This window comes from Mustela erminea, chromosome 18 (genome assembly GCF_009829155.1).
Source record: "Mustela erminea isolate mMusErm1 chromosome 18, mMusErm1.Pri, whole genome shotgun sequence".
Classification (NCBI taxonomy): Eukaryota; Metazoa; Chordata; class Mammalia; order Carnivora; family Mustelidae; genus Mustela; species Mustela erminea.
This window is the reverse complement of record NC_045631.1, coordinates 44,585,313-44,612,420: the sequence shown is the minus strand read 5'-3', so window position 1 is coordinate 44,612,420 and position 27,108 is coordinate 44,585,313. Positions and strand designations below refer to the sequence as shown.

Genomic DNA, 27,108 nt, shown 5'->3' with positions numbered 1-27,108 from the left:
ACAGCCTGGCTCTGAGGACCTCACGTCCGTCCTCTCTGACTGCCCTTGTCAATGCCTGACTCGATGCTGGAGACCGCCCTCGGGCCAAACCTATGCTTCCTTGTCCCCGATCTGCGGCAGCCCCTCTGACTATACTTGGCCTTCTCGTCCGGGGCTCTCCTCCCGTTGTCCTCCTCTCTCTCGCCACCACCACCAGCAAGGCGCGCGTGGGGGCAGCCCTGGCCGGCAGGAGGGGCGGGTCCTGGGACCGGAAGCCGGAAGCCGGAAGCGGGGCTGTGAGGACGTGTTCCGAGGAAGCCAGGGCCGGACCCGGCGGGGCCGGCGACATGGAACCGCTTTACCAGCAAACGCACAAGTGAGGGCCGCGTTGGGGCACGGGCGGGGGCGCAGTCAGGCTGGGCGAGGCCGGCTCCCCTGGGTGGGGCCTCGGGGCGTCCGCCATTGTAGAGGCCGAGTCCTTCCGCCTGGGCGCTGCCAGGGGAAGCGCTGAGTCTCTGGCGGGATGCCCAGCTCAGCGGCGGATGGAGGGTCTCCCGCCTGATGCGTGGGGACAAGGGGCCGGACGGCTCCTGGGATCTCCGAGGCGGTGACTACCTGTCAGGTAGACTAGGAGAAGGGAGAGTCACACCTACAGGTTATACTACTTTGTCTACCACCTACCAACTCGGTGCTCTTGGTTGGTAGAGCTGGTGGGGAGTCAGAGCCCCTTCACATAGTTTACTAATTTATTTAGAACAGTTAAGAGACGTCCGAAGAAAGATCTAAGATGTGACAAGATGGGATGGAGGGTAAATGAGCAGGACAAATGGAATCTTCTTTAGCAATTTAGAAAGATCCATCATTGGACTAAGGTCGTCAGAAAAAGCTTCGTTGTAGCTCACAGCTTCTAAATGCTGTCGGCCCCTACTCTTCATTCACACTAATAGTGTTGCTGCTACACTTTTCTCCCTTTTATTCTGATATGGTTTATACTAGAGACCATAATGATGAAGTGTTGGATTGGTCGAGTGAAAATAGAGAAACTATTTGTAATGGTGTTAAAATGACAGAATTTGCTCTCACCCTGGAAGCACTAGTCTCATATAAAAATTATAGGAAGGGACTTTAAAATTTCCACCTGTGAGTCAGTTGGAAAAAGAATGACAGTTCTCATGATGCTAAGAAAGGTCTGTCTTTTACAGTCTGTCTTTTACAGACTGTCTCTTCTACAGTCTGTCTTTCCCCTTGAATGCTGAACCTGGGAGTTCTGATTCTAGACTTCTTCGCCTTGTTTTTCTGATCTATAAAATGTTAGTTTGGGGCCGGTTAAACTTCGAGGCTCCTTTCAGCTTCATTACTGGTGACTGAGTGTCTTAAAGAGGAAACACAATTCTGTGAGCATCAGCAATTAACTTTTGCAGTTGCAGAAATTAATGATTGTAGCGGAATTGACACAGCAGTAACTGAGCATATGAATTGTACTGGAACTTTGACCCCAGTTTGTGGTTATCTCTTGTGTGTCCCTGAAAGTACATTGAGTTTAATATTTTAAAGTTATGTATCTTGAAAACTCCTGAACCACCTGAGCACCAAGAGAAAAAAAAAAGATGAAAATCAGAATAAACACTTAAATAGTACTGCATTCGGATGAAATTTATAGAGGAATAAGTAGCCAGGCTTCTATTTTTGATATTCCAGTGATTGTAAAGGTGCGCCTACTTGTCCCCTATATCGTCCAGCCTCATACAATGCCCTGCATCTTATCATCCCTAGAGATTCTGATTCTTTAAGTCTGGAGCACAAGAAATTCTATTTTTAACAAGCTCTCTGAGTGATTTTGGTGAGCAGTATAAAAACTATTACTTTATCTCAAGACCAGTTCTTCCTTTTTTTGATTTTACCTTCTGGTGAGAGGCTAATTGTAGGAGAGGCAAGGCCAGGGAGATGAGAATGACCAGATGGTTCCCACTACTTTTAAGTAAAGGTTTATGTGATGCTATGTAGGTTACACAGCAGTTTCATACTTCATTTGGATCTCTGAGCCTTTAAATAATTGTGATTATTAGTACGCTGTTTTACCTAAAACTGAAGTGCCAAGGATTTAAGTAGCTTGTTTGTGGTCCCTCAGCCACTACCTAGTGGATCCAGAACTTGGAACCAGTATTTTGATTCTAGAACTGTTTCCTACTCACAGTGACCAGATGCAGTGTGGATACAAAGTGGGTGTATATGAAGGAGGATGACGGTAATTAATGGACTTTTAAAAAGCAATTACATTCTAAAATTCTTCTAAATTTTCTACAGACCTTTTTTTTTTTTTTAAAGCTTTTATTTATTTATTTGTTAGAGAGAGAGAGAGCGCGAGCTCGCGAACACAGGCAGACAGAGAGGCAGGCAGAGGCAGAGGGAGAAGCAGGCTCCCCACCGAGCAAGGAGCCCGATGTGGGACTCCATCCCAGGATGCTGGGATCATAACCTGAGCCGAAGGCAGCCGCTTAACCAACTGAGCCACCCAGGTGTCCCATGACTTTTTTTTTAAGTCGGCAACAGTGACTTGCTATCAGATCTCTCTGCTTGTTTATGTTATTACCCAAGCCCCCCACGGCCCCTGTGCTAGGACAGGGCTAGCACTTCCGGTTTCTAGTGTCCACACCCCCAAGTCATACCTGTGTATCACTTGTTCCTTACTGGCTTCAAGTATGTTGTCTGAGTTCCCAGTTCAGTTTAGAACACATTTCCCACCTGGCTTATAGCAATTCCCACCGTCCCATTCATACTTGCTTTGTTATTTTGCATTTATTTCATCTCAGGCTTGAAATGTAGGGATTGGAATCATTTTCTCGCCTCTTTCTCTTCTAGTTCATTCAAACCATATGCTAGAGTTTGATGGGAATGGTCAGTAATGTTTGCCTACAAATAAAGTTTATCCGTTTTAGCTTAGAAAATATTAACAGCCACCCAAAGGGTGTCTACAGGGTGGGTGTTGCCATCTTCTCTCCCTCTGTCTTCATAGAATTTAGGAACTGAAGGTGGGGGTGGTGGTGCCTGGGGGGCTCAGTTGGTTAGGCGTCCCACTCTTGATTGCAGCTCAGGTTGTGAGATTGAGCCTGCTGTTGGGCTCCACGCCCGCTTGGAGTTCCCTCTCCCTGTCTGCTGCACCCACCCCTCACTTGTGCACGTGCCCGCTTGCTCACTCACTCACTCTCCAGAAATTAAGAAAAATAAAAGGGACTGGCAGGATCTTCCATTGCAACACATTGGTCAGGAAGACCCTTTTTAAAACCCAAGGCAGTTCGTGTACCCTATGTTGAAAGTTGCAGGAGGTCTTGTCTTTTTTTTTTTTTTTTTTTTTTTACTTTTCTTGAAGAGAGAGAGTTCATAATTATTCTCGGGGTTTTTTTGTTGGCGGGAGGAGTGGGTAGGAGCACACCGAGCTGAAATCTGTCACCTTGAAATTTGGACCTTTTGGCTCGGGATCTTTCTTAAGGAGTAGCAGTGGTGGACAAACCCATTCCTCTTCGTGTATGTTAACTCTAGATATTTGAAGAGCACCAGCTGCCCCATTTAATTTAGGGTTTTTTCCCCGCCCTTTCTTTCTTCAGAGCCTTACTGTCACTAGTTCTTTTGACCATTCCTCTTCGTGACTTGACTTCTAGACTCTTTCCCAGTCATCTTGTTCATTCATCTTCCATTAGAAGAAACCTTTGATAGACAGGGTCCTTTAACAGAAGGTTCCCAGAATGAAGTGCCGTTTGATAGCATACATCAGATTTTTTTAAAAAGTCTCAAGTCAAAATACTTTTCATCCCTGACCAATTGACTATTTTGGCCGAAATGAGAAATGTTAATCTTGTTTTGTGGTACAGTTTCCTAACCCACTCATTATAGCACAGAGTCATGTGCAAATTTCATAAGCATAACTTGGTTTTTTAAATAATTTTTTATTTTTTTATTAACATATAATGTATTATTAGCCCCAGGGGTACAGGTCTGTGAATCGTCAGGCTTACACACTTCACAGCACTCACCATAGCACATACCCTCCCCAATGTCCAACCACCAATGTCCCTCCCCAATGTCCAACCACCCTATCCCTATCCCCCCCCCCCCCCCCCCGGCAACCCTCAGTTTGTTTTGTGAGATTAAGTCTCTTATGGTTTGTCTCCCTCCCGGCATAACTTGGTTCTTTAAAACAATATGAACAAAACATAGAGCCAGAGACAGTCCTGTGGTAGAGTGCTGGGAACCTTCCCTAGCATCCCTTGGGTACCATCACGTAGCCTGCCATGAAACCCTCATCCTTACAGTATAGAGTACTTGTCAATCCAGTGGGAGAAATGCAGTATCTCATTATTTTTAATTTGTGTTCTCCTGATGACTAGTCAAGTGGAGTATCTTTTTATATATCTAGTGACCATTTGGGTTTTCTTTTCTGTCAGTCGTCTGTCGTCCAATTTACACAAGTGCTTTGTTTGACTTTTCCTATTGACAGCATTTTTCTTACATGTTCTAGACATTAGTCCTTTCTCATCTAGTCAGTGTACTTTCCAGTCTCCACCTGTCTTTTTTTTTTTTTTTTTTTTTTAAATAGTGCTTTTGCTGTAGAGAAGTTTCTTAATGTAGTCAGATTTACTAGCCTTGTGGTTTGTGAGGTTTGGGGGATAGTTTTGTTGTTTGTCTTGTTTAAGAAATTCTTTAACCCAAATCATAATACATAACACATATTATGTATTATACATTATGTACATTTTGTACATAATACATAACCCGAATCATAATACATAATACACACATGTGTTTTCTTCAGAAAGTTTTTTTTTTAATTTAAATTCAATTAATTACCATCTAGTGTATTATCAGCTTCAGAGGCAGAATTCATCAGTTTCTTCAGAAAGTTTTTGAAGCCTCGCTTTTTCCATTTGGGCTTTGAACCATCTTGAGTTTATTTTTGTGTGTTATGTGAGATACCGTCTTCTACATGCATAACCAACCAAGCCTTTGGCATTGATCGTAGTCATTTTTTTTCCCACTCATTCATGTCACTGAGTCCCCAAACACGGAAGACTCTTTCTAGCCTTCGTTCTTTGCTCTTGGGTCAGCGTTGGGGTCAGGGTTTGTCTGTCTGTCTCTGCACTGTTACTGTATTGGTTTTATTATTACGACTTTTTATTGAGTGTAGCAGGTGGGACAGGTCATCTCTCTCATACTTACTTCAGAGTCGTCTTGGGTATTCTTTGCCCCCCCCTTTTATTATGTTAATTTTCAGATTTGCTCTGTGAAGGTACCCTTGAAAATCTACCTCACTGTCTGCACGCAGGCCTTCTGTGAAATCCAAATTCTCCTTTCCATCAGCATTGCCGTGCGGTCCTCGACTGCTGCTTGTGTGGGAACCCTGATCCAGATGTTGGTTAAGTCCAGTCAAATCCCTACATCTGCCTCCAGGTCTCCACGCACCCTCATTCTAAACTGTCACCCTTTCCTTACTGGAGTCGCCGTCTGGTCCCTCCATCTCTGGTCATGATTTCTAATTTCCTCTCTGAGCCATGGATCTCACCCAGCACACTCAGAGTCATTAGAGAGTTGGCCTTGCTTCTGGCACCATGGGTCATGTTTAGAGGCTGCAGGAAAGCCCTGGAAAAGACAAGAGGAAGTCGAAACCAAACTTGGGCTCCTTTGCTTGCATTGGTCAGTTTTGGTTCACTGTGGTGCCCATGGTGGAGGATGTCTGCTGACCCTTCACACAAGGGTTGACGATGATATGAGAGCGCAGCAGACTCCTTCACTGTGCCTCTAAGGTGGTGAGACCAGAAGCCCCAGCAGGTCGTTGTCGGAGACAGCATAAGCAGTATTCCAGGCCTGATCACAGAGGCCACTGGGAAGGGCTCTGAGGGTGACCTTGGCCAAGTCCAGGGGAGCCTCTGGAGAGCGCCCTAGGGCCAGAAGTCTGGGGCCATGCTAGAAAGCCAGAGCCTAGGGTTGCATTTCCAAACGAGATAGCAATCACCTGATACTGCCAGGGAAAGATGTTTACCAAACAGGAGATCCCTATCTTTCAGGACCTTCTCTGATCATTTTCTCCAGCTAATCGCCTCATCCCTTCTTCCCTGGCTCCCCTTAGCCCCCGACCTCAACTCTCAGGCCAGACCGCCTGCTTGTAATCTACATGACATGCCATTTTACGTATCGTTTTCTTCATTTCTTCTCTCACCAGATCATGTCTCCCATCTTCAGAATGATCTTTGGAACTTGCTTCACCACCGCCCCCTTCCAGTACCCCCAGATTGCTCTTGTATGTCCGTCGCCTTTGCTTGGCACCACTGTTCCTCAGCTTCCTTTTTGTTTATACTTTTGTGTATGAGTGCTCTCTCAAATCTTCTTGGGACTTTTCATGTCTCTCTGGCCTGTCATTCCTAATTACATCGTTTCTCAAGGACAAGGATTATATCTGTCCTGCCCTTTGACTCTCCCTAGTACAGGCCAGTGCTCAGTACATTGGGTCAAAGAACAGAGAGTGGGATTGGCTGGGTCCAGATTGAGGTTTATCACTCGCTGTGTGACCTTGAACAAGCTACATAACCTTTCTGGGCTTCAGTTGTCTTATTTACAAAATGAGGATGATAATGGTTCTTTCCTCGTGGGGTTATTGACTTTGCAGAATATCTTAGATGCGCCAAGTGCTGGATAAATGCTGCTGGTCGGTTTTATTATTTAATATTCATGTTAAAATATTAGAAACCCTGCCAAAACGTGTGGCCTAAAGTGCCACTTACAAATTTTACAGTTCAGCGATGCTGTCAATTTAAATCAGTTACATGTTGGCATCAGAAAATGTGTCTTTCCTGACCGAAGCGCTGTTGATTACTCCCGTCTCACTCATTTCCTCTCTTCCTTTGATAGGCAGGTCCACGAGATCCAGTCTCACATGGGACGCCTGGAGACGGCAGACAAGCAGTCTCTGCACTGTGAGTAATTAACTATGGAGACCAGAGTCCTTTCTCTGATGACACGGTGCTAATGGGCTGGGTTTCCTGACCGCTTTTCTGCCTCAGGAGCTTAATGATTCAACGCAGAATGAGTTCTGCTGTTAGGGTGGACAGAAAAACCCTCTGGCAAAGTCCCTGACTTCCCTGATTGCACCCTGCGGAATCCCACAAGTCTTATCCCCCATTACCCCTCCACTCAACCTGACATGCCCCTATGGGAATGGACGTTCTCTCCTCCATCTGTCTTAATCTAATTACCGAGCCCTTAGAGGAATGTACTCCATACCAATTCAGAGATGTTTAACTGGAATTGGTCATTTCTGCTAAGCTGAGGGCTGTGGCTTTTTTAGGAGGATTACTCAGAAACAAATAGCAATATTAATTAGTTCAGTTCCCACACCACGGTTTCTGCGGAGACAAGTGCTGTTTTTTGTTTTGTAGTTTCTTTGCTGTCAAAAGAAAAGGTTGTCTCTCGAAGCTGGTCGGACAGGCACCACTGGTTCCCACACGCCACAGAGGCCACCCCCTCACCTCCCTGCCTGGCTGTCAGCATGCCCGATTCTGTCCGCTCGTGCCTCTTTTCCACAGCTTCCAACGCATCTCTGGGTTCTATGCCCACCTTGTTCTCATCAAAACTGTGTATGTTAGCTGTAGGTTGGACAGTTCTGGGGCAGGAAGTGGTCTGGGTGCTCTCCTGTACCCAGACTAGTGTCCACGGGCTCTGTTTGCCTTCCCAGTATTTCCAGTCATACGATTAAAAATGGAAAAGCAGGCATTTTGACTGTTTATCAAAAGGAATAAGGAAAATGAGTGTATTTATCATATCTTTACCTCTGTAGAATCTTTCCTGGGCCTTTCCTAGTGGTATTTGGTCTATCTGGGGATGTCAGCATCAGGCTTCCTTGTCTTATGGAAAGCCTTCCGGGAGCGGGTGTCTGTCTTTCACACACTAATCTTCCCCTTTGCTTTTTTTTTTCTTTTAACCTCATTACTATAGGGAATTCAGTTGGCAGCCTTTTGACTAGATATTTATAACTCATATCTGAGAATAATCTCAAGGGAAAAGAGACCTCGTTCTGTTTCAGACGATATTGCATTTTGCTTAAAATATTTCATTTCTAAAGGCAAGAAATTTATTTCTGTAGTTTTATCTAGCTTTTTAAAAAATTGGCATTGTTACAGCTCTAACAGCTATGTGTGTGTGTGTGTGTCTGTGTGTTTAGAACAACATTTACAGAGTCACTTAGTATAACTTGAAGTTTTTCCAGTTATTCACTGGTATGTGCATTTTTCTCCCTTTCAGAGGTGTTTCTTTGAATTTATTGGATATGGAAAAAAGATGTGTTAAATGTATCCCTCTCATTTCAGTTCACTGTCTCTTTTCTGGCAATTATTCTTTTTTTCTCTTCGGTGCAGTAGTAGAGAATGAAATCCAAGCAAGCATAGACCAGATATTCAGCCATCTAGAACGTCTGGAGATTTTGTCCAGCAAGGAGCCCCCTAACAAAAGACAGAATGCCAAACTGTGAGTGCTCTCTTTGGTACCCTCAGCCCATCAGGGGAGGCTGGCGAATATTCTTGAAAATCCATTACAGATTGAAAAACTGAGACTCTGTAAAGATGCAGTTTCCCTAAAGGGCATGATTCCATTTCAGTGATGCTTCCTCAGAATTAAAAACCCTGTGAGGTTCGTGGCTCAGAAGCTTCGTGTCTCCTCACAGTGGGTCGTTTGGAAATTTTACATCTGGTGTTGTTTTTCTGACCAGACCCAGGCCTCTTGAAGCCTACTGCCATCAGAGAGGTTGGCTCTGGCCTTTGGTTCCCGCTGCCTTCTTGGGTTGAAATGAAATCTTGCCCTTAATCACTTAAATCAGTCTGTTTATAATGAAATGCCGGTCTCATGTTTGATACTCCCCCCATGAAATTGAATTGAAACCCCTGTCACCACCTCCACCCCAGCCCCTGCTCCCAGAAGTTTTATGAAACTTTGTTGATGCTTTACTCGAAAGATGCCCTTGGGCTGCTTCTTGGAAAGCGATACAGTCCATAGAAGGTCAGGGAGAGGTCCTTGAGCCTGCTTCCTGTCACCTGTTGCCTGTCAGGCATCCAGACACAGAGACCAGCAGATGCTTAAGGAAAGCTGCTGGAGTCTCGTGGGCTACACCCAACTGGAACCACAGGCTGCTGCTCTTATTCTCACCATCCTCCCTCAAAATCAGATGATTTTGGCGGGGGTAACATGCAGCAGGTGTAGGGAGAAGCAAGGGGACATCTTGAATACAACGCCTGGCCACAGCAAGTGTGCGGCCCCAGGCTCCTGCAATGTAATCTCTCTCTCCATCAATTCCAGTCGTGTTGACCAGTTAAAGTATGACGTACAGCACCTGCAGACCGCTCTCCGAAACTTCCAGCATCGGCGATACGCAAGGGAACAGCAGGAGAGACAGCGAGAGGAGCTTCTGTCTCGCACATTCACCACCAACGTAAGCCAGGCTCTGGGGTGGGGATCCGCGGGTCCGTGGCAGTTCCCTGGCACTGCGGCGGGGGCCTTGGAGCTTCATCCATTCCAGGGGGTGTCTGAAGCCCACCGAGGAGGAGGAGGAGGAGCCTAAACGGAAATGACAGCGGCTTTCATGCGTTGCCACTCACACGAGACCTAGACAGGGAATCTCCTTTGCTAATACAAAAGCCCGAAAAGGAAGCAGTTATGTCGAGGGAATGGGCAGAGGAGAAAATGACCGAGGTCAAAATGGTTCGACCGAGAGGTGGAAGTTCACACGGTGGAAGCGATTTTTTTTCTGGTCAGATAGAGCCAGTGATGAGAATGGAGATGGTCTGTCAGGAGGGCAACATTCCAAAGCTGCCTTCTGGAAGTGCTTGTCGCTATGCCGTGTCTGTGCGTGACTCCAGGGTCGGACACATGGAAATGTTTTTGCCCCAAGTCTCAGCAGCAATTTGGAGGAATTCGTTAACAGATACATACTTTGTTTTGGACGGATTGCTTAACTTTGAGCCTGTTCGAAAGTGGCCTGTTGGTGTGCATGTTTGATTTTGGGGACACCCTTGGCCCTGCCCTTGACTCTCTATAGGATCATTTCCTGCACATGGCTGTAGAGCACACTGGCCTTTTTCATGTCCTGTAGCCCATGTTTCCACCCGGCGAGGTGGGCTTGGTGGTCATTTTGTCTTCATTTTCTAATGAGGTCTTAGCTTTCTTTACCTGTCAGAGTTCAGATCAATCCATGTTTCACAGACATCTGTCTCTTTGCCGTGTCCCCACTGGCAGTAAAGTTTGCAGAGTGTTCCAGAATGTGCCTGCATAGTTTTTGCTCCTCTAGGGTAAGCAGTCACATATCGGTGATTAATAATGTGACAACGTAATGAGGACATGTTGGTGGTAAAGCTGTAAGCATAGTGACCTTTCCTTTTTTTTTTGTATTTTCACGTTTTCATAGCTGCCTTTCAGAAGTATAATGAACTATACAGCACACTGAAAGGTGTGTGGACCTTTGGTAGTCATGGCATTGGGTGTTCAGGCCTGTTTAAGGCCAGGGACAATGGCTCAGAATTACTCTTGTTTCCTACCAGCTTGGTGAGCTGCGGTGCACACAATGTCCTTAGTACAAACTGACTTGCCAGATGAACTACTTACTGGTCAATGCTCATTAGCTGTTAGAGGGTAAGAAAGATTTGCATATAAAAGGCATTCTGCTGATGCTTGTCAAATGAGAAAGGGACATTCATTGATTCATTCAAACCCTGGAGTCCTATGTCTTCCCCCCAGCCCCCGCTGAGCGTTGGCTGTGTGCAGAACGCTGCGGAAGATGCTGAGAGTAAAGCTCATAAAAAAAACCAGGGCCGGGGCTCCTCCGTGTGAGTGCTCCTGTGCGAGCTGCAGAGACAGAGTGCAGGTGCGTGAGAAATGGTTCCGAACCTGTGCAGCAGAGGAGAGGGGGTGTAGCCTCTTGGTGGTGATTGAAAGAGGTGAGAAGGGCACAGCTTGCCAGACCGAAGAGTGTGCTGTGGTCGGGAGGCAGGAAAGAACAGAAGCATGGCCAGTCCCGAATGACTTCTGTATACAGTCCCCTGTGCTGTAAACTTAGAGCCCCAGGACTGATCTCGGGGTTGGTCTCTACAGGATGGTTAAGAGGGAGCCAGGCTCCGCATTCAGTAGTGGACTGCAGGCCCCGCCGGACTTAGCAGCTCACCATGGCCTCAGGCAAGCTACTCCACTTCTTGGCTTCTGTTTCTTCACTTCTAAAATGGGGACACCGTAGTAACCATGTCGGGGTGTTAGAATGAGGATTAAGTGAATTTAGGGTAGTGCACATGCAGAGTGGAAAATGCTTGATCATTGTGTCCGTTTTCCCTCCCTCCCTTTCTTTGCAGCCCTTTCTTGCCTGCTTAGGAGAATTGTCCCATTCAGGCCACCGTTAGGCCATCGACGGGAAGCATGGGCTTCTCTATCCTAAGTCTCCATCTAGCAAACATTTAGCAAACATTTAGTGCTGAGTTCATTCAGAGAAAGCCAAGGAGAGGAAGTGGGGAACAAGCTAAATTCATAGAGAAGTAGTCAGAGAAAGCCTTTAGGAGAAGGCCAGCGAGGCCTTGAAGGACTGATGCTTTTCCCTAAGCAGTGGTCACGGTAGAGCCGGTGGAGAGGCGGGAATGGACGGACCTTGGGTACGACATTCTTCCGCAGAGTGCCAAGTCGGAGGAAAGCTGTTCTTCCTCGGGGCGAACAGAGGCCATCGCTGGTCTTGGGTTTTTCTTCTCTCTGAGGCACCTTGATTCTTGCACCAGTCCCTCTGGCTGTTCCTCCGAGTTGGCCTTGGCCGAAAGGCAGAGCGGCCAGGTGTTGCGGGAGCCCAGGAGCTGAGCAGCCTGCAGAGCTAACCCAATGCCTGCGTCTCTCCACAGGACTCTGACACCACCATCCCAATGGATGAGTCGCTGCAGTTCAACTCCTCCCTCCAGAAAATTCACCACGGCATGGATGACCTCATTGGAGGAGGGCACAGTATTCTGGAGGGACTGAGGGCCCAGAGACTGACCTTGAAGGTGGGGGCGCTTCTGGGGGACAGAGAAAAGGCCCCTGGTTTTGGCCTCATCCAACAGTTTGGTACCTGTGTTTACACTGTGATTCCATATCCTCACATTTTGAGATTTTGACAGAATCTGGGATCCTTCCTGTTGGAGCTGAATCATTTCGAGGCCACAGGTCACCACGCTCCCTTCGCCAGTAGCTATTTCTTGCGCTCGCAGCAAAACCTAATTTGGCCTCTGTTGGTAACTAAGTCCTTTTCCATTTTCCGAACCCATCATGAAAGTGCCTGCCACGAAAGGAACCAATAAGACCAAGAAATTCCGGTTTTAGAAATGACAGAATCCATGAGTCTTAAGACGGTAGATGTGGCTGTACATGGTGCCTCCCCCTTCTGCGGCTTCCCTGAGAGCCCCCGCTGTGGACCACCTTGGAACCGAGACCTTTTGTGCTCCTATAACTGATCCCCCGCTGGTGGGGTCTTAGGGCCGCCCTGGTTGACTGGCAGCAGGTCACCAGTTCTAGAGCACTGAGTGCTGACCCACAGCAATCTCCTTAGTCACAGGTGTTTCTAGAAGCCCTGCCTCATTGGCTGAGACTCAAACTGCCCCCCCCCAACCAGCGCCGCCCCCCGGGAGTGGTTTACAGAAACATTACACAGATTCTGATGTCAGTCCTGGTGTTTCTGCCTCAGCCCTTTTCCTGTATCAGCCCTGATGGATAATGGGGTGTGGGCCGTGCCTGTTATCAGGGTGTGGTCCCCTGTGAACACAGCGCTCCCAGCCACTGAGCTGTGAGAAACAGTCACTCGGAAGTGTGAGCTTTATCTTAGTTTTTGTTGGACCACGTTGAGCCTGTCAGCTCTGCAGGACTTTTGGAGGGAGCCGAACAGCCCCGGCCATCTTTACCGGGGACATCAGGCGGGCTGTTGAGGGACACTTGTCTTTTTGTCGGTGGCCGCCAGGCTTCTGATAGTCTGGAAGTGTGGTCTCCAATAGCGGTAATCACAACTGATACATGATGATTCATCAGCCCTTTCTTTAGAAAACTGCCCATATCCCAGAAAAATAGTAAAACCCTTTTGTCTATTTAAAGTTAAGAGAGTATGCGCGAGAGCAGGGGGTGGGGGCGGGGGGCTTGGAGACGGAGAGGGAGAATCTTCAGCAGGCCCCATGCCTCTCAGGGGCTCGATCTCACGACCCTGAGATCATGACATGAGCCAAAATCAAGAGTGGGACACTAACCGACTCAGCCCCCAGGCGCCCCTGGAAAACCCTATCAGGACAAGACTCACCAAGTCGTGCTAACATTGACCTGGTGGGGGTTAGTTGAGGCTTCTGGTTGAAGCCAGCATTTATTTCCCAGCGAAGTCCGTTGTCACAGGGGAATCCAAGCTGTCCCCAGAAAGAAGTGCTGGGAAGCCTGCAAGGAGGGTGGAGTTGGAATGTGAAGTTTCTAATTTGGTTTCCTCTGTGCACCTACTACTGCCTACCTGTCTCTTGTGTCTTGATTTCCACCACCCACCTCCAGCCCCGCTCCTATCAGGGGTTTTTCTGTCTAAACCATTGGGAAGGAACATAGTGGAGAGCATGAAGGAACTGAGCTGTGATCTGGAGAAATTTGTGGTTGGAAAGGAATACTTTTTTTTTTCTCTTTTAAATTTATTTTCATTTTCAGGTGATTTTAGCTTGATACTGGCACTTCATACAGTGATGAAATCACCTGCTCTCAGCTAAGCAGAGCCTAATGAGACCTAAATTTTACCATCACTGTCGTGGAAAAAACCCTCCTCTGCCAACAGTAAAGTTGGACTTGAGAGGTCTGACTTGAGAGATCCCTCTCTGTGAGGCTCGTTCATCATTGTCTGGGCTGAACCTGGGTGTTGAATTCCTGTCTGTGATGCCTCATGTTGTTTTCACTTCTGCCTCTTCTCTCCTCATTAATGCATTGTTCGTTTAAAAGACCCATGGAGGGCATCAGGGCAGATGCCATCGTAAGGTTACAGTGGGTGGGGTGCGTGGAAGGAGGTTAGGGTCTGCCCCAGGAGTCGTTTATACTCGTTACTTCATAAGAAAATTGAGTGTGCTTATGAACAAAACTTAGAAAGCAGAGAGGAGGGGCAGGCTGGGTGGTGTGGGCTATTGATTTAGGAGTAAAATACCCTTTTGGTTTTGGTGGCGTTTATGTAAGGGGTCGCTGTGTTGGTGTCTGTCATTCCATGTCACCCACGTCAGACCGTTTGGTAAACATGGATGTTGGCCCACATGTTACATGCCAAAGAATCCTAGAGGTTTCTATTCTACAAGGTGAACAGGCTGACAGCCAGGATTTTGGAGTTAGGGAGCAGAGGAAGAGTTTTTTGATGTTGCCCTTTAAAAAAAAAACACATGTAAAAAATGTAAAATGTAAAAAATTTTTCTTGAGGTATAATGTACCTGCACGTGTACAGATCTAATTTGTGCAGGTCGTTGCATTTTGGCAAACACACACCCTTTGTAACTCACACTTCTGTCCTGACAGAGACCATTTCCATCAGCCCTGGACAGTCCCTCCTGCTTTTCCCAGCCAGGCGACCCCTCCTTCCAGGCAGCCATCGTTCTGCTTTATCTCCCCATAAAGTAGTTTTGCTTATTACTGAACTTCATATAGATGTATTTGGAAGTGTGGCTTCTTCCTCTCGGGAGTGTTTTCCAGGCTCTTCCTCATTGTTCCATGTCAATCTTTAGGTACTCTTTATTGTCAGGTAGTATCCCCATTATGCTGATTCACTGAACATTGTCTACCCATTCTCTGGTTGATGTACTCCTGGATTGTTCCCAGTGTTTGGCTCTTCTGTTTTCTTTTAGAAGCTTTATGGTTAATTCTGTGATCCATCTCAAATTCATTTTTGTGCATAATTTGAGTTGAGACTCTTCTCACATAAGCCATGTATCAGATACATAGGGGATGTGGGTCTATGTGTCCGTGATACATATGTGTGCTAGAGTCCAGTGTCCCAGCACATTCGTGGAAAAGACTTTTCTTGCCTCCTTGCTTTGCTCTGGTACCTCCATCCAAAGTCATCAGAGCGTAAGCGTGGATCTGTTTCTGATTAATGCTGCTTTTCATATACTTCAGGCGTGACCAGGAGACTGCATATTGGTAAAGTCCCACTCCTTGGCAAAAACAAGTTGATCGTTTTTTTTTCTCTGTCTTTCTGCTCCAGGGGACTCAGAAGAAGATCCTCGACATTGCCAACATGCTGGGCTTGTCCAACACAGTGATGCGGCTCATTGAGAAGCGGGCTTTCCAGGACAAGTACTTCATGATCGGTGGGATGCTGCTCACGTGTGTGGTCATGTTCCTCGTGGTGCAGTACCTGACGTGAACCAGTTACACCCCGTGGCTGCGCATCGCTCCCACCGTGTGAGGGTCCGTGTGAGAGTGTGTGCGAGAGCGAGACGGGGGGCCCGGAGGCTGCCTTCCGCAATGTATGCCCTTCTTCACTGTGAAGACCACTTGCAAGTCATTGTGATCTGTAACCTCGTGGAGGTTTCAAACCTGCTCTGTTTTCTGTGATACCTCGGAGGGGGAAGTGAGTGCCACCAAGACGCACGGTCCTTAGGAAATGAAAGAAGTACCCATTCTCTCTCTCTCTTTCTTGCCCTCACTGGGGGGAGGAAGTGACATAAGGGGAAGGGGTGAAGAAGGAAGGAGGAGGGAAAGGATGGCTTTGTTGGTTTTGTCCGTGTAGCTGACGTGCACCCTGGGAAGGCTTTCGTCATGAGCCCTGCAGATAGGACTGTCTACTTTGGCTTCACCTGGCCGTTCTGGCTCTTAATGGGTAGGTTAGAGCAGAAGCAAAACAAAGGAGGGGAAAGAGGTCTTCTTTCCCTGCGTCATTATAGCACATGAATTTCCCTGCCCTTGCTACTAGCTCCCCTCACCCCTCGGCGACATGCAGATGACTAACTGCCAATATTTGTCACCCTTTCCTTGGAAGCAGCCACCTAGAGGAGACAGAGGCACTGATGTTATTGAAGACAGCAAGTAAGATTTTCCACATTACAGTGGTTCTGTGTCGGTCCTTTATAAAGTGAGGCCAGTGTTATTCCCTGAGAATGTTCGGTGTTGAGACCGAAGACCCTAATCACTGATTTTTTTTTTTTTTTCCCTCTTTCCCCAGAGGTTAATAGAATGGGTGGCTTTGTAGTTCCCAGGACTGTAGCCTGGCGTCCCGCCCAGGCTCTGAGGGGCGTCTGCCCCCAAGAAAGTCACTTTGCGCCAAGGTTAGTGTTGGGTCCATTAGGGCATCTTTTCTAGTTTTAACGTCTCTGATTCTCTGGCTCTCTTCCCTTCCCTGAAATCTAGCAGCTGCCAGCCAGGCCCCCATTCTTCCCAGCTGGTGTGGGCAGGAGCCACCGTGGAGACGTCCCTCGTGTCCTGTAGAGTCTCTTTTGTCAGGGACTGGGACCCTTTTCCTTCTCTGACCAAGCCCGGATCAGGGCTATACCAGTACCTGGTGCAGTGTGGAACTGTTGGTAAAGGCAGCCTCTGTGTCGTGGCCAGGTGCTGTAGGCGCTGGAAGGACCCGGTCAGCATGTGTTTTCACCTGTCACAGGCCCTACCCCACCCTGGGCTCAGTAGCCTTATGGCAGGACATCAAATAACACTCGGCATTTCCCAGAACTGGAACCTTGGTCAGTATTAACTGTGCCTGGGCTTGTCCTGCCCCACCTGCGTCCCGTGTTTGTTTTTTGTCACCGGGATGGTCATCTGTCTTGTCTTCCTTTTCTGTGTGTGTTCCAGTCCGCCTCTCTTCTTTACCTCCCCCTGTTTCTGCAGCAGTGTTGGTCCTCCAGGCATACCTTCTGGCGAGTGTGTCTTCGTTATCATAGATTTTTAACATGAGTTTTCCCTGATTTCACACTTGGGCTCTTTATTGCTCTTACCCCTCTTCGCTAAGCAGGGGCCCTGGATGTCGGAAGAAGGGGGAACCTGTGGGTTGCGAGCCCTGCCAGAGTGAGAGTGGTGGCCTGGAGGGTAGACAGAAGAGTCTGAGCGTCTTTAGACCTAGGTCTGACTTCGGGGAGGTGAAATTTCCAGCACGCCCAGCACCCCGGCCCACGCAGGGATCTTTAGCAATCCATAAAAAGGGTTCCATAAAGTGGATATTTAAACTGCACAGACCTGGTCGTCCTGTTCCCTGGGCATCTGAGGATCCTGCCAAAGAGCAGCCTTGAGAGGAGGGTGCATGAGGAACAACGAAGTCCCGCGGACCCGCACTCAGGACAGGGGTGGGGCGCGGAAACTCCCCCGGCACCCCACCCTGCAGTGCTGATGTGACCGATCTGTTTGTAGTGTGCACCAGCGGGTTTCCACACCTGCCTCTCCAGTGAGTATAGGTCTGGGTGAACCAGAAGTAAGGCTTTCTGTCCTGCTGTACTTTGAGAGCCGCTCTCCCTACTTTGTAATAAAAGTTAGGAAGGCAGTTCATGGGTCTTTACCGCCTGGGGCTAAGGAACAGCAATCACAGCGTTTCTGGAGACCCAGGGGCCCTGAGATGGCACAAGCTGGCTTTCAGAGTCCTGCGAGAAACACACCTTGGCCTAACTGGATGCTCCTGTCTCCGCAGCACCAAACCGCCCCCTCCCCCCCAAACCCAGGGAAGGGTTCCAGGCCAGGGAAGGAGCACCCTCTAGTGGAGCTGGGGTGAAGTCTGAAGTCAGGCAGGTGCGAGAATGTCCAGGGGACAGCGTCTTTGACCTTGTACAGGATTTGGATGTGCCCGTGGCACTTGAAGACAGGTGGGTTGTCAAAGAACTTGGGATTATCTTCATTCCGTGGAGCGACCACCTTAAGAAAAACCAAACTCAAAGACCCAAGTAAGTAGGAGAGTCTTGATTTTTAGATGAGACTTCCCTGCTGGGATTTCCCGAAAAGTCTTTTGCACTCATGGGATTTAGGTCGGTTTGATTTGCACATTTGGATTCACACCTGTTGTTTTTGAAACACGTCAGTTAAATAAAGTTGAGATTGTTAGTTTACTTAGAAAATTACCTTTTGTAACTAATGACCCTTTTTTAATAGTTTCCAGGCTAGAGATTCTCAAACACTGCTCCATGGCTGGGGCCTAGGCTGGCTGCCTTAGAAGCAGCTAGAAAACTTTTCTGAAATGATAGATTCCTGGGGCCTATCCCAAACCTTTTCAAGTAGAGTGTTTTTTAAGCCTCGAAGTTAGTTCTGATGTGTGTATTTTGGAACCACTGTCTTTTAGACACAAAGCATTTGTCTTAATCAAAGATGATCTCATTTGAAAATAAATGCTGAACTAGGTGGGCATATATGTGTAAAGAGCAAAACCTATCAAGTCCAAAATAAAGTCTCATTTGTTTATGTCCTGTCTTATTCCAGAAAAGATTTGAGGAGATTTGCAGGAACAAACCAGAACAATGCAATAGGAAGAAATGAGGACCGAGAGCAAATCAGAGTAGAGTGTCATTACTAAGGAGAAAAACCCAAATGTGGGTCACGAGCCCTTCCAGAACTTTTCTGGGTCTGTTCAGAGGCCCAGCAGCCAGAGCAAAAAGAGAAGCAGGATCTGTTACTGTCTTAGTGCAGGTGGGGTTGTCGTTTGCTCAGAGGAAAACCCAGACCCTTAATACTGCTAGCTTGTGTGCGGCCCTTACTGGAAGTCAGGTGTGGTTATTCTCCTGGATCGCTCCTCCGTTCTTCACAAACCCTCCAGATCACGTCCTGTATTATTCCCATTGTGCAAGAGGCTGAGATGTAGTGACTTTCTCCAGGCCACACATCTGTCTGGCTTCATAGCCCAAGTTCATAACCATGGCACCGAGGTGCTTCCCGTGTCCGAGATGGGGGGAAGGAGATGTAGGCAGTATGCCAGGATTGAGAATAGGCTGTAAATCACTTGTGCCTCACAAGGGCAGGTTTTTTGTCCTAAAGTATCTTCCTTAATGAAAGGGGGAGAGAGAATTTGTGGGGTAAGTTTCTCTAAGTGGTGAATGGACGCTGTACTCAGCCTTTGCCACAAGGGGGCAGCTTAACCCTATCTGTGGCTGGGCTGCCCAGTACCAGCCTCTGGCCCTGAGGCCTGGTGTATTTGGAAGGGGAGAAAACAGCCATACACTTGGTTTGGTTCCTTTTAGATACAAAATTCTCAGCCCGGTAGTAGCTCTGGGCTGTTCCTTGGGCTCTCAGGATACGGCCAAAAAAGACCTGAAATCCATTAGTTCTGATCTTCAGACTCCCCTTCCGCTCAGTCTTTCCCTCAGCACGTGGACATTATTGCAAACAAGCATGGAAAGCATTTCTCAAAATGTGTGTTGGTTCCTACCTCCCTTTTTATGTCCTTTCATTTCATGTGGCACATGGGACTGGAAGGAGATGGGACGGGGGAAGGGAACCTGGTAGGTCCTTGGTGCCCTCTAGTGCAGTTGGTGAGTTCCCTGCCGCAGGAAGCCCTCTGTGGCCACACTCTCCCCCTCTCCCCACCCCCGACTTCCCATGTCCTTCTGGCACAGGGTTTTCAAGCTTGGCTCTATGGGAATTCCTTCTGGAGCTTTTAAAAATGCCGCGTGGGTCCTACCCTGATCTGATGTAACTGCCCTGGGGTGCACCCTGGGCATGAGGAATTTTAAGGGTTGTCTAAGGTCATAACATGTAGACAAGAGTGAGAAGGACAGCTTTAGTTCTAGAGCATTCAACCCGAGGTGAGGCTGTCCCCACTGTCAACTTCCCCATGGCCACACCAAGGCACTACTGCCCTGACCAGTGGGGGTGGGCTTCGGGAGGGGAGAAGGGGCCAAATCCTTCCTGGCCAGTGGGCCCCCCTCATTGACTGATGCATCTGCGTCCGCTGAGTAAAGCACCTCAGTGTCACAGGCCAGCCTCTCGCTGTTCTCTCTGGAGCTCCTCTCACCCTCCCCCACCCTCCCTCTCCCCAGTTCTGCATCCTCCCGGGACCCCTTGGTCTTAGAATCTCCCATACTCTTGCACCTTTGCACGAGGTATTTGCTCTGGGGTGTGCCCAGATACCCCCATGATGCTGTGTCCCCTCCAAGAAGGCTGCCCCCTAACCCCAACATACCCCTGGCACTCCCCATCCAGGGAATGGCACGGGTTATCTGTGTCTTCACTGCAGGGATGTGTGTACATCCTGTGTATGGAGTAGGGGTTCAGTAGCAGTTGGGGTCACTGGCCTGCAGGAGGGCCTTGATGAGCCCAGCCCTCTCAGGTAACCAATTTCTGAAAAATGGGTACAATGGCTCAGCAAAGCTTTTGTGACCAGGCCAGGAGGAAGCCAGAAGGTTCACGGCCCCTGATGTCACTGGCCATGTGTTCTGGTTGAAGTAAAAGGGAGAGAGGTATGGGACTTGGTGAGCAAGATTTCGTGAAGGACTGTTAGGGGAGAGACAAGTTGGGGGACCAAGTCATTCTGGTCCTGACTCCTGGTAACCTTCCCAGACAGGAGTGAATCGGGATGGTTGGCCAGCTTGGCTACACTAGAGGCGGAGACCACCCTGACAGATGCAGAGCACCCAGGAGTTGGGGACTGTGACCTTGGAGGCTGACCTCTGACCTAGAGATTCCGCTAGTGGGGGCTCATCGGCCCCTCCTGGGCGCCTGTGGTGCCTCCTGACGAGCGGATGTAGCCTTGACCGGGCCCTGCAGCCAAGCCCGCCTGGCGCCCCAGTCCTTCAGGTCCCAGCCAGGCGTGCGCCAGGCACCCTGTTCACTGTTTCAGGGCCCACGTGGGTTGGAAGCAGCCCCGCCCTCTGCAGCTGCAGGGAGGAGACAGGAGGCTGCCATGAAGGCCCAGAACCCAGAGTGCAGGCAGCAGCCTCAGCTCTCCTCCTAGAATGGGGGTAACCTCTGACCCCCCCACCGTCCCTTCCCACAGCAGATGTGGGGCCCAGGTGACCTGGTGTTTGTAGAGACCAAGAGGGCTGGGGTCACAGCTGCTTGCTGGAGAGCTTATCAAGTCCAAATTCGGGATCTTGCCCCCAGAGCTGCAAACTGCTTGATCCTGGGGGCGGCCTGGGTCTCAGGGTATCTGAATTTCCAAGAGCATCTTCTGCCCCGAGGTTGAGACCTCTGCTCTACATGCCTTGCAGGTGTGGCTGGTGGTTATGCCCGTCTAACTGGGAGGACAGGAAGGGCTCACGTGAAGCAATCGGAGGACAGAGGGACCTGTAGATGTGCCCAGGGTGAGGGACAAGTGCCTAGAGTGGCTAACTGGGAGAAGCTTTCTGGGAGGGCGAGGTGGAGCCCATGCAGGGCCCAGTTACCGAGCTCCAACCAGCCTGAAGCTGCTGAAGGTGACAAGGAGCATTGCCGGGAGGCTCGATGCGCGGCATCCACTTGGCTCCCAGCTTCTTGGCAGAAGCGTTGCCGCTCAGAAGCCCGAGAAGCTCGCAACGGAGCCAGATTGCTGGTGGGCAGTAACTCCTCTGAGGCAAGCAAGTGTGCCCTGTGCAGACAGAAGGCCATGCCATCCTTTCCCTCCCCCGTTCAGCCAGGGCCATGGGCTCCCTGCTCCTGCCCCTGGGAAGCCATGGGCAGAGCCCACCCTCTGGGCTCTACTCACCTCTAGGCCCCTCTCAGCAGGGGCTGCTAAAAGTTTTTCGTGCCCAGGTTACGCGCAGGGACAGAGGCAAGGGATACGGAGTTAGACCTCTATAGGAGGGGGGCAGGCTCTCCGCTGCCCCTCTGACCTCTCCATGTCAGCATGAACATCAGCAGATAAAACCCTGAACTCTCCTGCGTGTTGTCCAAATTCTGGGTGCTATAGGCACAGGGCAGGTGTGAATTCAGGGTCCATGAATTTCTTCCAGGAACCTTCTTTCTCCCTCCGTTACTCCTTTGGCACAGGGCAGCCTCTCGCCATAGTCCAAGGGCCTCTTGGAAGAAGAGCAGAATTCCAGAATGGAAGTCGTGGCCGTCTCCTTCCGTGAGAAAACACTTTGGAATCAATTTTTGGAGGTCACCCCTTGGGAGGGAACAGCGCTTAATGAAAGATGTAGAGGCCTGAGATACTCGCTTCCGGCGGAGGGGAGAAGAAAGCTCAATCCTAGTGTTGTACCCTCTTGTGACAAAAAGTCAATTTAATAATAAGGCGGCGCTGGAGTGGCTCAGCCTGTTAAGGGTTGGCTCAGGTCCTGATCTCGGGGTTGTGAGAGCAAGCGCCTCATTGGGCTCCACACTCAGTGGGGACTCTGCATGTCCCTCTCCCTCCTCTGCCCCTCCCCCCGTTCATGCTCTCCTCTTCTCTAAAATAAATAAATAAATCTTTTTTTTTTTAAAGATTTTATTTATTTATTTGACAGACAGAGATCACAAGTAGGCAGAGAGGCAGGCAGAGAAAGAGACAGAGAGGGAAGCAGGCTCCCTGCTGAGCAGAGAGCCCGATGTGGGGCTCGATCCCAGGACCCTGAGATCATGACCTGAGCTGAAGGCAGCGGCTTAACCCACTGAGCCACCCAGGTGCCCCATAAATAAATAAATCTTAAAAAAAAAAAAAAAAAGGTTGTAACAGGAGATATCACAGGGTGGTGATAAGGGCCAGTCTAGTGGGTTGAACACCAGACACTATTTGTCCAGACGGGTAGGAGTGGTGATGGAGCACTTCCTTGAGGAGGGAGGACTCCGGCTGTATAGAGAATGGATTAGTGGCCAGACTGGTACTGACATATTCCTGGGGAATCAGGGAGGAAAGCTTAAGTCTCAGCTGGCTGGGTTTGGGGTGTCCTGTGGAAAGTGGGTAAGTATTGGGTAGGAAGCAGGAAGAGGGTGACAGAAGGTGCTGGTGTGGATGGTGGCATAGGGATCCCTAGCTGTCCTCTTTCCGGGAACCAGAATTATGGGAAGGAGCCCTGCTCATGCCCTGGACTCTGGACCCAGAAGCTCAGTAAAGAGGGATGCGTGCTCAGAAGGCAGCCTCCTCTGGCGCGTGGACAGGAGAGCGGGTGTGCTGGAGCTCTGGGTGGCCAGTCTCAGGAACACCCAGCAAGCAGGACTCCCCCAACCTGGTGAAGCCATAAATGGGCTCGGCTATGAGGGGCCTGGCCCAGCTGCCCAGCCTGGGAACCCCCAATGGCTCATTTTCTTGATGGTGACATGCGGATGAGACCTAGTGGAGAAGTCAGCCTGGTGCGGTGTGCGGACAGGCTCAGCTCCCCTGGGAGGACCTGATGCCCAAGGACCTTATTGCATTTTCTGAGATGTGACATACAGTACTGGGGGTGGTGCCGTGCTCTTTGGGGTGCAGGTGGGAAATGTGGCTTAGAATCCTGACTTTTCCGCCCTTGGCAGGGGACCCTTGGGCCTCATCACCCTAACCTGTTTCTCTGGGTGTATCATGGGAATAATAATGCTACTGAATGGTGGTTCCTATGGCCGCACTCCAGAACGTGCCAGGAAGTGGCAGTGATTTTGTAAGGTGGCGGGAGAGTTTACATGATGGGAATCAAGCAGGCGTGGGTGTGCAGTCCAGCCCCATCCCTTATCAGTGGTGTCACCTTGAGCAAGTCACATCCCCCAAGCCCCTGTTCTCTTCCCTTCTAGGGATGAATCGTGCCCATCTCCCAGGCCGGCAGAGGCCAGTGAGCACTGCATGGTAGGTAAGGTGCTTACTGCAGCGACCGGACAGCGAAGACCGGTGGCTGAGGCTGTGTTGTTGTTCATCTGCATTGCAGAAGACCTGAGTCTGGTCCCTTCCTCTTCAGCTTGCTGTGGTGGGTAGCCCAGGGTCTGCTGTCCCCACAGAAAGTACGACCGGTCTCCTCCAGTTGGACCGTGTTTGTGGATAGGTACCGTGTGGCTGTCATACCGAGCTTGGTGACAGAAGCCCTGCGTTCAGATCTCCACTTGATCACCCCCTGTCTCTTTCTCGACCGCAGTGCCCTCCTGTGTGAAACGGCGATGGTAGGAATGGCCTTCATCAGCAATGTAGTGAGGACAAAATGATCAGGCGTGTGGGGACCAGCGAGGAGGCTCCGGACTGCGAAAAGCAGCCCCCGCCCCCAACTTCAGATAGCTAAGCACTGAGAGCTGCGGCGCCGGGGCGGGCTGCAGGGCAGGGTGAATCAGGGCTCAGGGCTGCGCATGCCTCAAGGCCAGGCCAGGGACGGCCTCGGTGCCCCGAGGGTGGTGGAATTCTGGGGAAGGGAGGGAAGAGAGCTGAGAGTGATGCTTGAAAGGGCGGACGGACATTGTTGCCCGCTCACGTTCCTTAGTTTACTCGATAGCTAGTACGCAAGCACCCACCGCGTGCCAGTCATGGGGCTGGGCCTTGGAGTACCCACAAGGTCCCACCTGGGTGAGGGGTCTGCTGTTGTGTAACAAGTCACCACAAATACAGGGGCTTAAAACAACACTCCGTTGTTCGACCTCACAGTTTCCAAAGACCTGGGATGAGGACAGGCCCTGGCTCCCTCTGCTCCGCGGTGCTGGGGCCTCAGCTGGAAGATGCCGAGGCTGGGGAGGAGAATCCTCTGTAGGTTCGGTCACACGTCGCTGCTTGATGGCCACTGAGCCCTGCAGTGGGGGCTATGCCTGGACCGCCAGTGCGGGCTGCTCCTTGGGGGCCGCCTTCCTCCCAGCCTGGCGGCTCCCAGAGTGAGCAGCGCAGGGAGACAGCCAGGTGGGAGCTGTATGCCTTTATGACTGAGTCTCAGAAGCCGCGTGGCTTCAGTTCTGCCCTACTACGTGGGCTGTGCTAGTCTCAAGTCCCCCACTGCGTCTAGGGGGAAGAGTGGGGGTCCCAGTGTTAAGAAGAGCGGGTGGTCTGGGATAAACCCATGGGCCTGGCCATCTCTGGAAGGCAGTCTGCCACACTCCCTTGAATAATACGCATATCTAGGTCACAACAGAAAAATGGCACAAACTCTATTACCATCAGTACCACAGAGCATCCGGCCACCAGAGACACTGGGGGAGGCTTTGGGCTGAATCCCCAGACGAGTCAGATTTGACCTCGTGCAGCTTGGGAGGAAGGGCTCGGAGGAAAGGGTGTGAACAAAGAGGTGTGCCTGGGAGGGGCGGAGCTCAGGCTTGGGGCTGAAGGCCAGACACAGGGTTCCTGAAAGTTCCTTACCCTCTGTCCTCCTCCATTCCCCACCCCTCTGCATGCAGTAGGCACTTAATAAGTATTGTTTGAAGTCAGAGTGAACAGTGTGAATCCAAGTGGGCCTCCTGGAAGAGGTGGGGGATGATCACAGGCAAGAAGTCGGTTTTTCATTGTAGGAACCTGGGGTCCTTCTTCTTAGTTGCTGGCTTTTCCGTAATTTTTAGTGTCTCTGAAAGGGTTCATGGGAGCTGGTAGCAGCAGTACCCAAATCACTTCACTTTCCTGTCCCTCACCCCGGGCGGGATTCTTGGGTCCTCTTCCCCTGACTCCTGGACCCCAACCCACATTCTGCTGCCCCCGTTAGGGTGGGGAGGAGGCCACGGGCTGAGGAGCCTGGGATGGAGATGGCAGAGGGGGAGTGAAAGGGTCAAGAGGAAGGGGGGAGGGAGGGAGGCGAGAGAAGATTAAATGGGTGAGTGTGTACAGTACTAGAGCCCAAACCCCCCGTTACAGGTTGCTTTTTTCCTTGACACTTGTCCCAGAGAAAGGCCCAATTAAAATAGCGCTTATTGGAAATGGCAGAGTAATTGCAACAGGCAGCGGATTGAGTCCATCTCCCGGAGCGAGCAGGGCAAGTCATAAGCTTCAGGAATGTCCGTCTGTGTGCTCAGACACCGCTGAGCTCAAGGGCAGGAGGGCAGGGGGCAGCAAAGGCCGGCAGTATGGGAGCTGTCCCAGCATCGTGCCTGTCTTGGACTCCATGCAGCAGAAGAGAAGCAGAGTAGAGCCTGCATGTGTCTCTGGGGACCGAGCGGCAGTGGGGGTGGGGGTGCCACTCTGTGCCTTGGCAGCGTAGTTCCGTGGGCTGACATGTGGGGCTGAGATGAAAACTGTGGGGTTCCAAACCCCGGGGGAGAGGAAAAGTGGAGCTGGAAGGGGTCTCAGGGACCACCAGGGCTGAGGAGAGGGAGCACTGCCCACAAGGAGGACTTGGGGAGAGGAACTTGCCAGGGCTCATTCGGCCAGCTGGTACTGGTCGGTCTGGAATCGGAGGAGAGGTCACCCACTCCTGATCCAGGGCTCTTGCCATTTCATCCTGCTGCCCACGGACATTCTCACCATGCCCGGACCTGGCCCTAGTTGGTGGCCCTCAGCCCAGCTACAATCCCTGTGGCCTGGTGCTGTGCTCTATTCTTATCAGGCACAGCTAACTTGGGGTGGCAGCCCCAAAGACTTTTCTGATCTGGGGGCATCTCCCAAGGCTCCTCAGATATTGATATGAACTGGTGGACACATTGCCAGATCGTGATGACCCTGAGAGGACCCAGACAGAGGTGGACAGAGCCCGTGCCCACAGCCGGAATGGTGGGTTCCAGCACTGTCCGCTTGCCACCACTGGGGAGCCTGGTGGTAGATGGCATTCTCCCCATTATCCGTTAGACTAGATCGCATCCACCCAGAGTCCGTTTCCATGGTAACAGCAAACTCCTTACCCATCATTTTCATCCTTAAAGATTCCTACCCCAGCTGCCTGCGCCTGGGCTCCTTGCCCAGCCGCCATACCAGGCACAGCTCCAGACCCCAGGTTTAACGGTAAATTGTCAGGCTGCCAGTTAGGGCCTCCTGGGAGGGGGTTGGTAACTGGCATAGCCCTTGAAAATGACCATATAATCACTTCTTAATTGGGTTAGGAACTTGCTCCCAGTGGCCCCCTCTTGCTCCTGCATCAGGGCCACCTCCCTCCTCTCCGCTGGAGCTTAGCAGTGGAGATCTTCCCCACTCCCCTCTGCCCAACCTCCCAGACCAAGAGAATGCTAATCAAGGCTGCTCCGAAACCAGCTGCAGCTGCTAAGGCGGGTGGGAGGGGGGGTGGTGAGATGGGTGAGGGAAGCCTCAAGTCTGTGGGGCCCAGGAAGCAGCCTCCATGGCCACAGGGCAAGAGAACACTCAAGGGGGGTCTGTACACCCGGCCCTCCCTCGCTCTCCCAGCCAGCCCTGTTCGTGGCCTCTGTGTGGTGCCTCCTCCTCTAACC

At 50.3% G+C, this 27,108-nt stretch overlaps 1 protein-coding gene across 4 annotated transcripts; it reads left to right on the top strand.

Annotated features, from left to right (window-relative positions):
- Window positions 1-286: 286 nt before the first annotated feature.
- GOSR2 (golgi SNAP receptor complex member 2) lies at window positions 287-18,381 on the top strand. Of its 4 annotated transcripts, none has more exons than XM_032320867.1 (6): window positions 287-355; window positions 6,877-6,941; window positions 8,379-8,487; window positions 9,313-9,445; window positions 11,883-12,023; window positions 15,212-18,381. In XM_032320867.1, exons 1-6 carry the CDS (start codon window positions 327-329, stop codon window positions 15,371-15,373), a joined length of 639 nt encoding a protein of 212 aa, XP_032176758.1. In that variant the 5' UTR covers window positions 287-326; the 3' UTR covers window positions 15,374-18,381. The 4 variants fall into 4 exon arrangements, with proteins under 4 accessions (XP_032176758.1, XP_032176760.1, XP_032176759.1 ...); XM_032320868.1 differs by having other exon boundaries at window positions 311-355; window positions 8,382-8,487; XM_032320869.1 differs by lacking the exon at window positions 11,883-12,023.
- The last annotated feature ends 8,727 nt before the right edge of the window (window positions 18,382-27,108 follow it).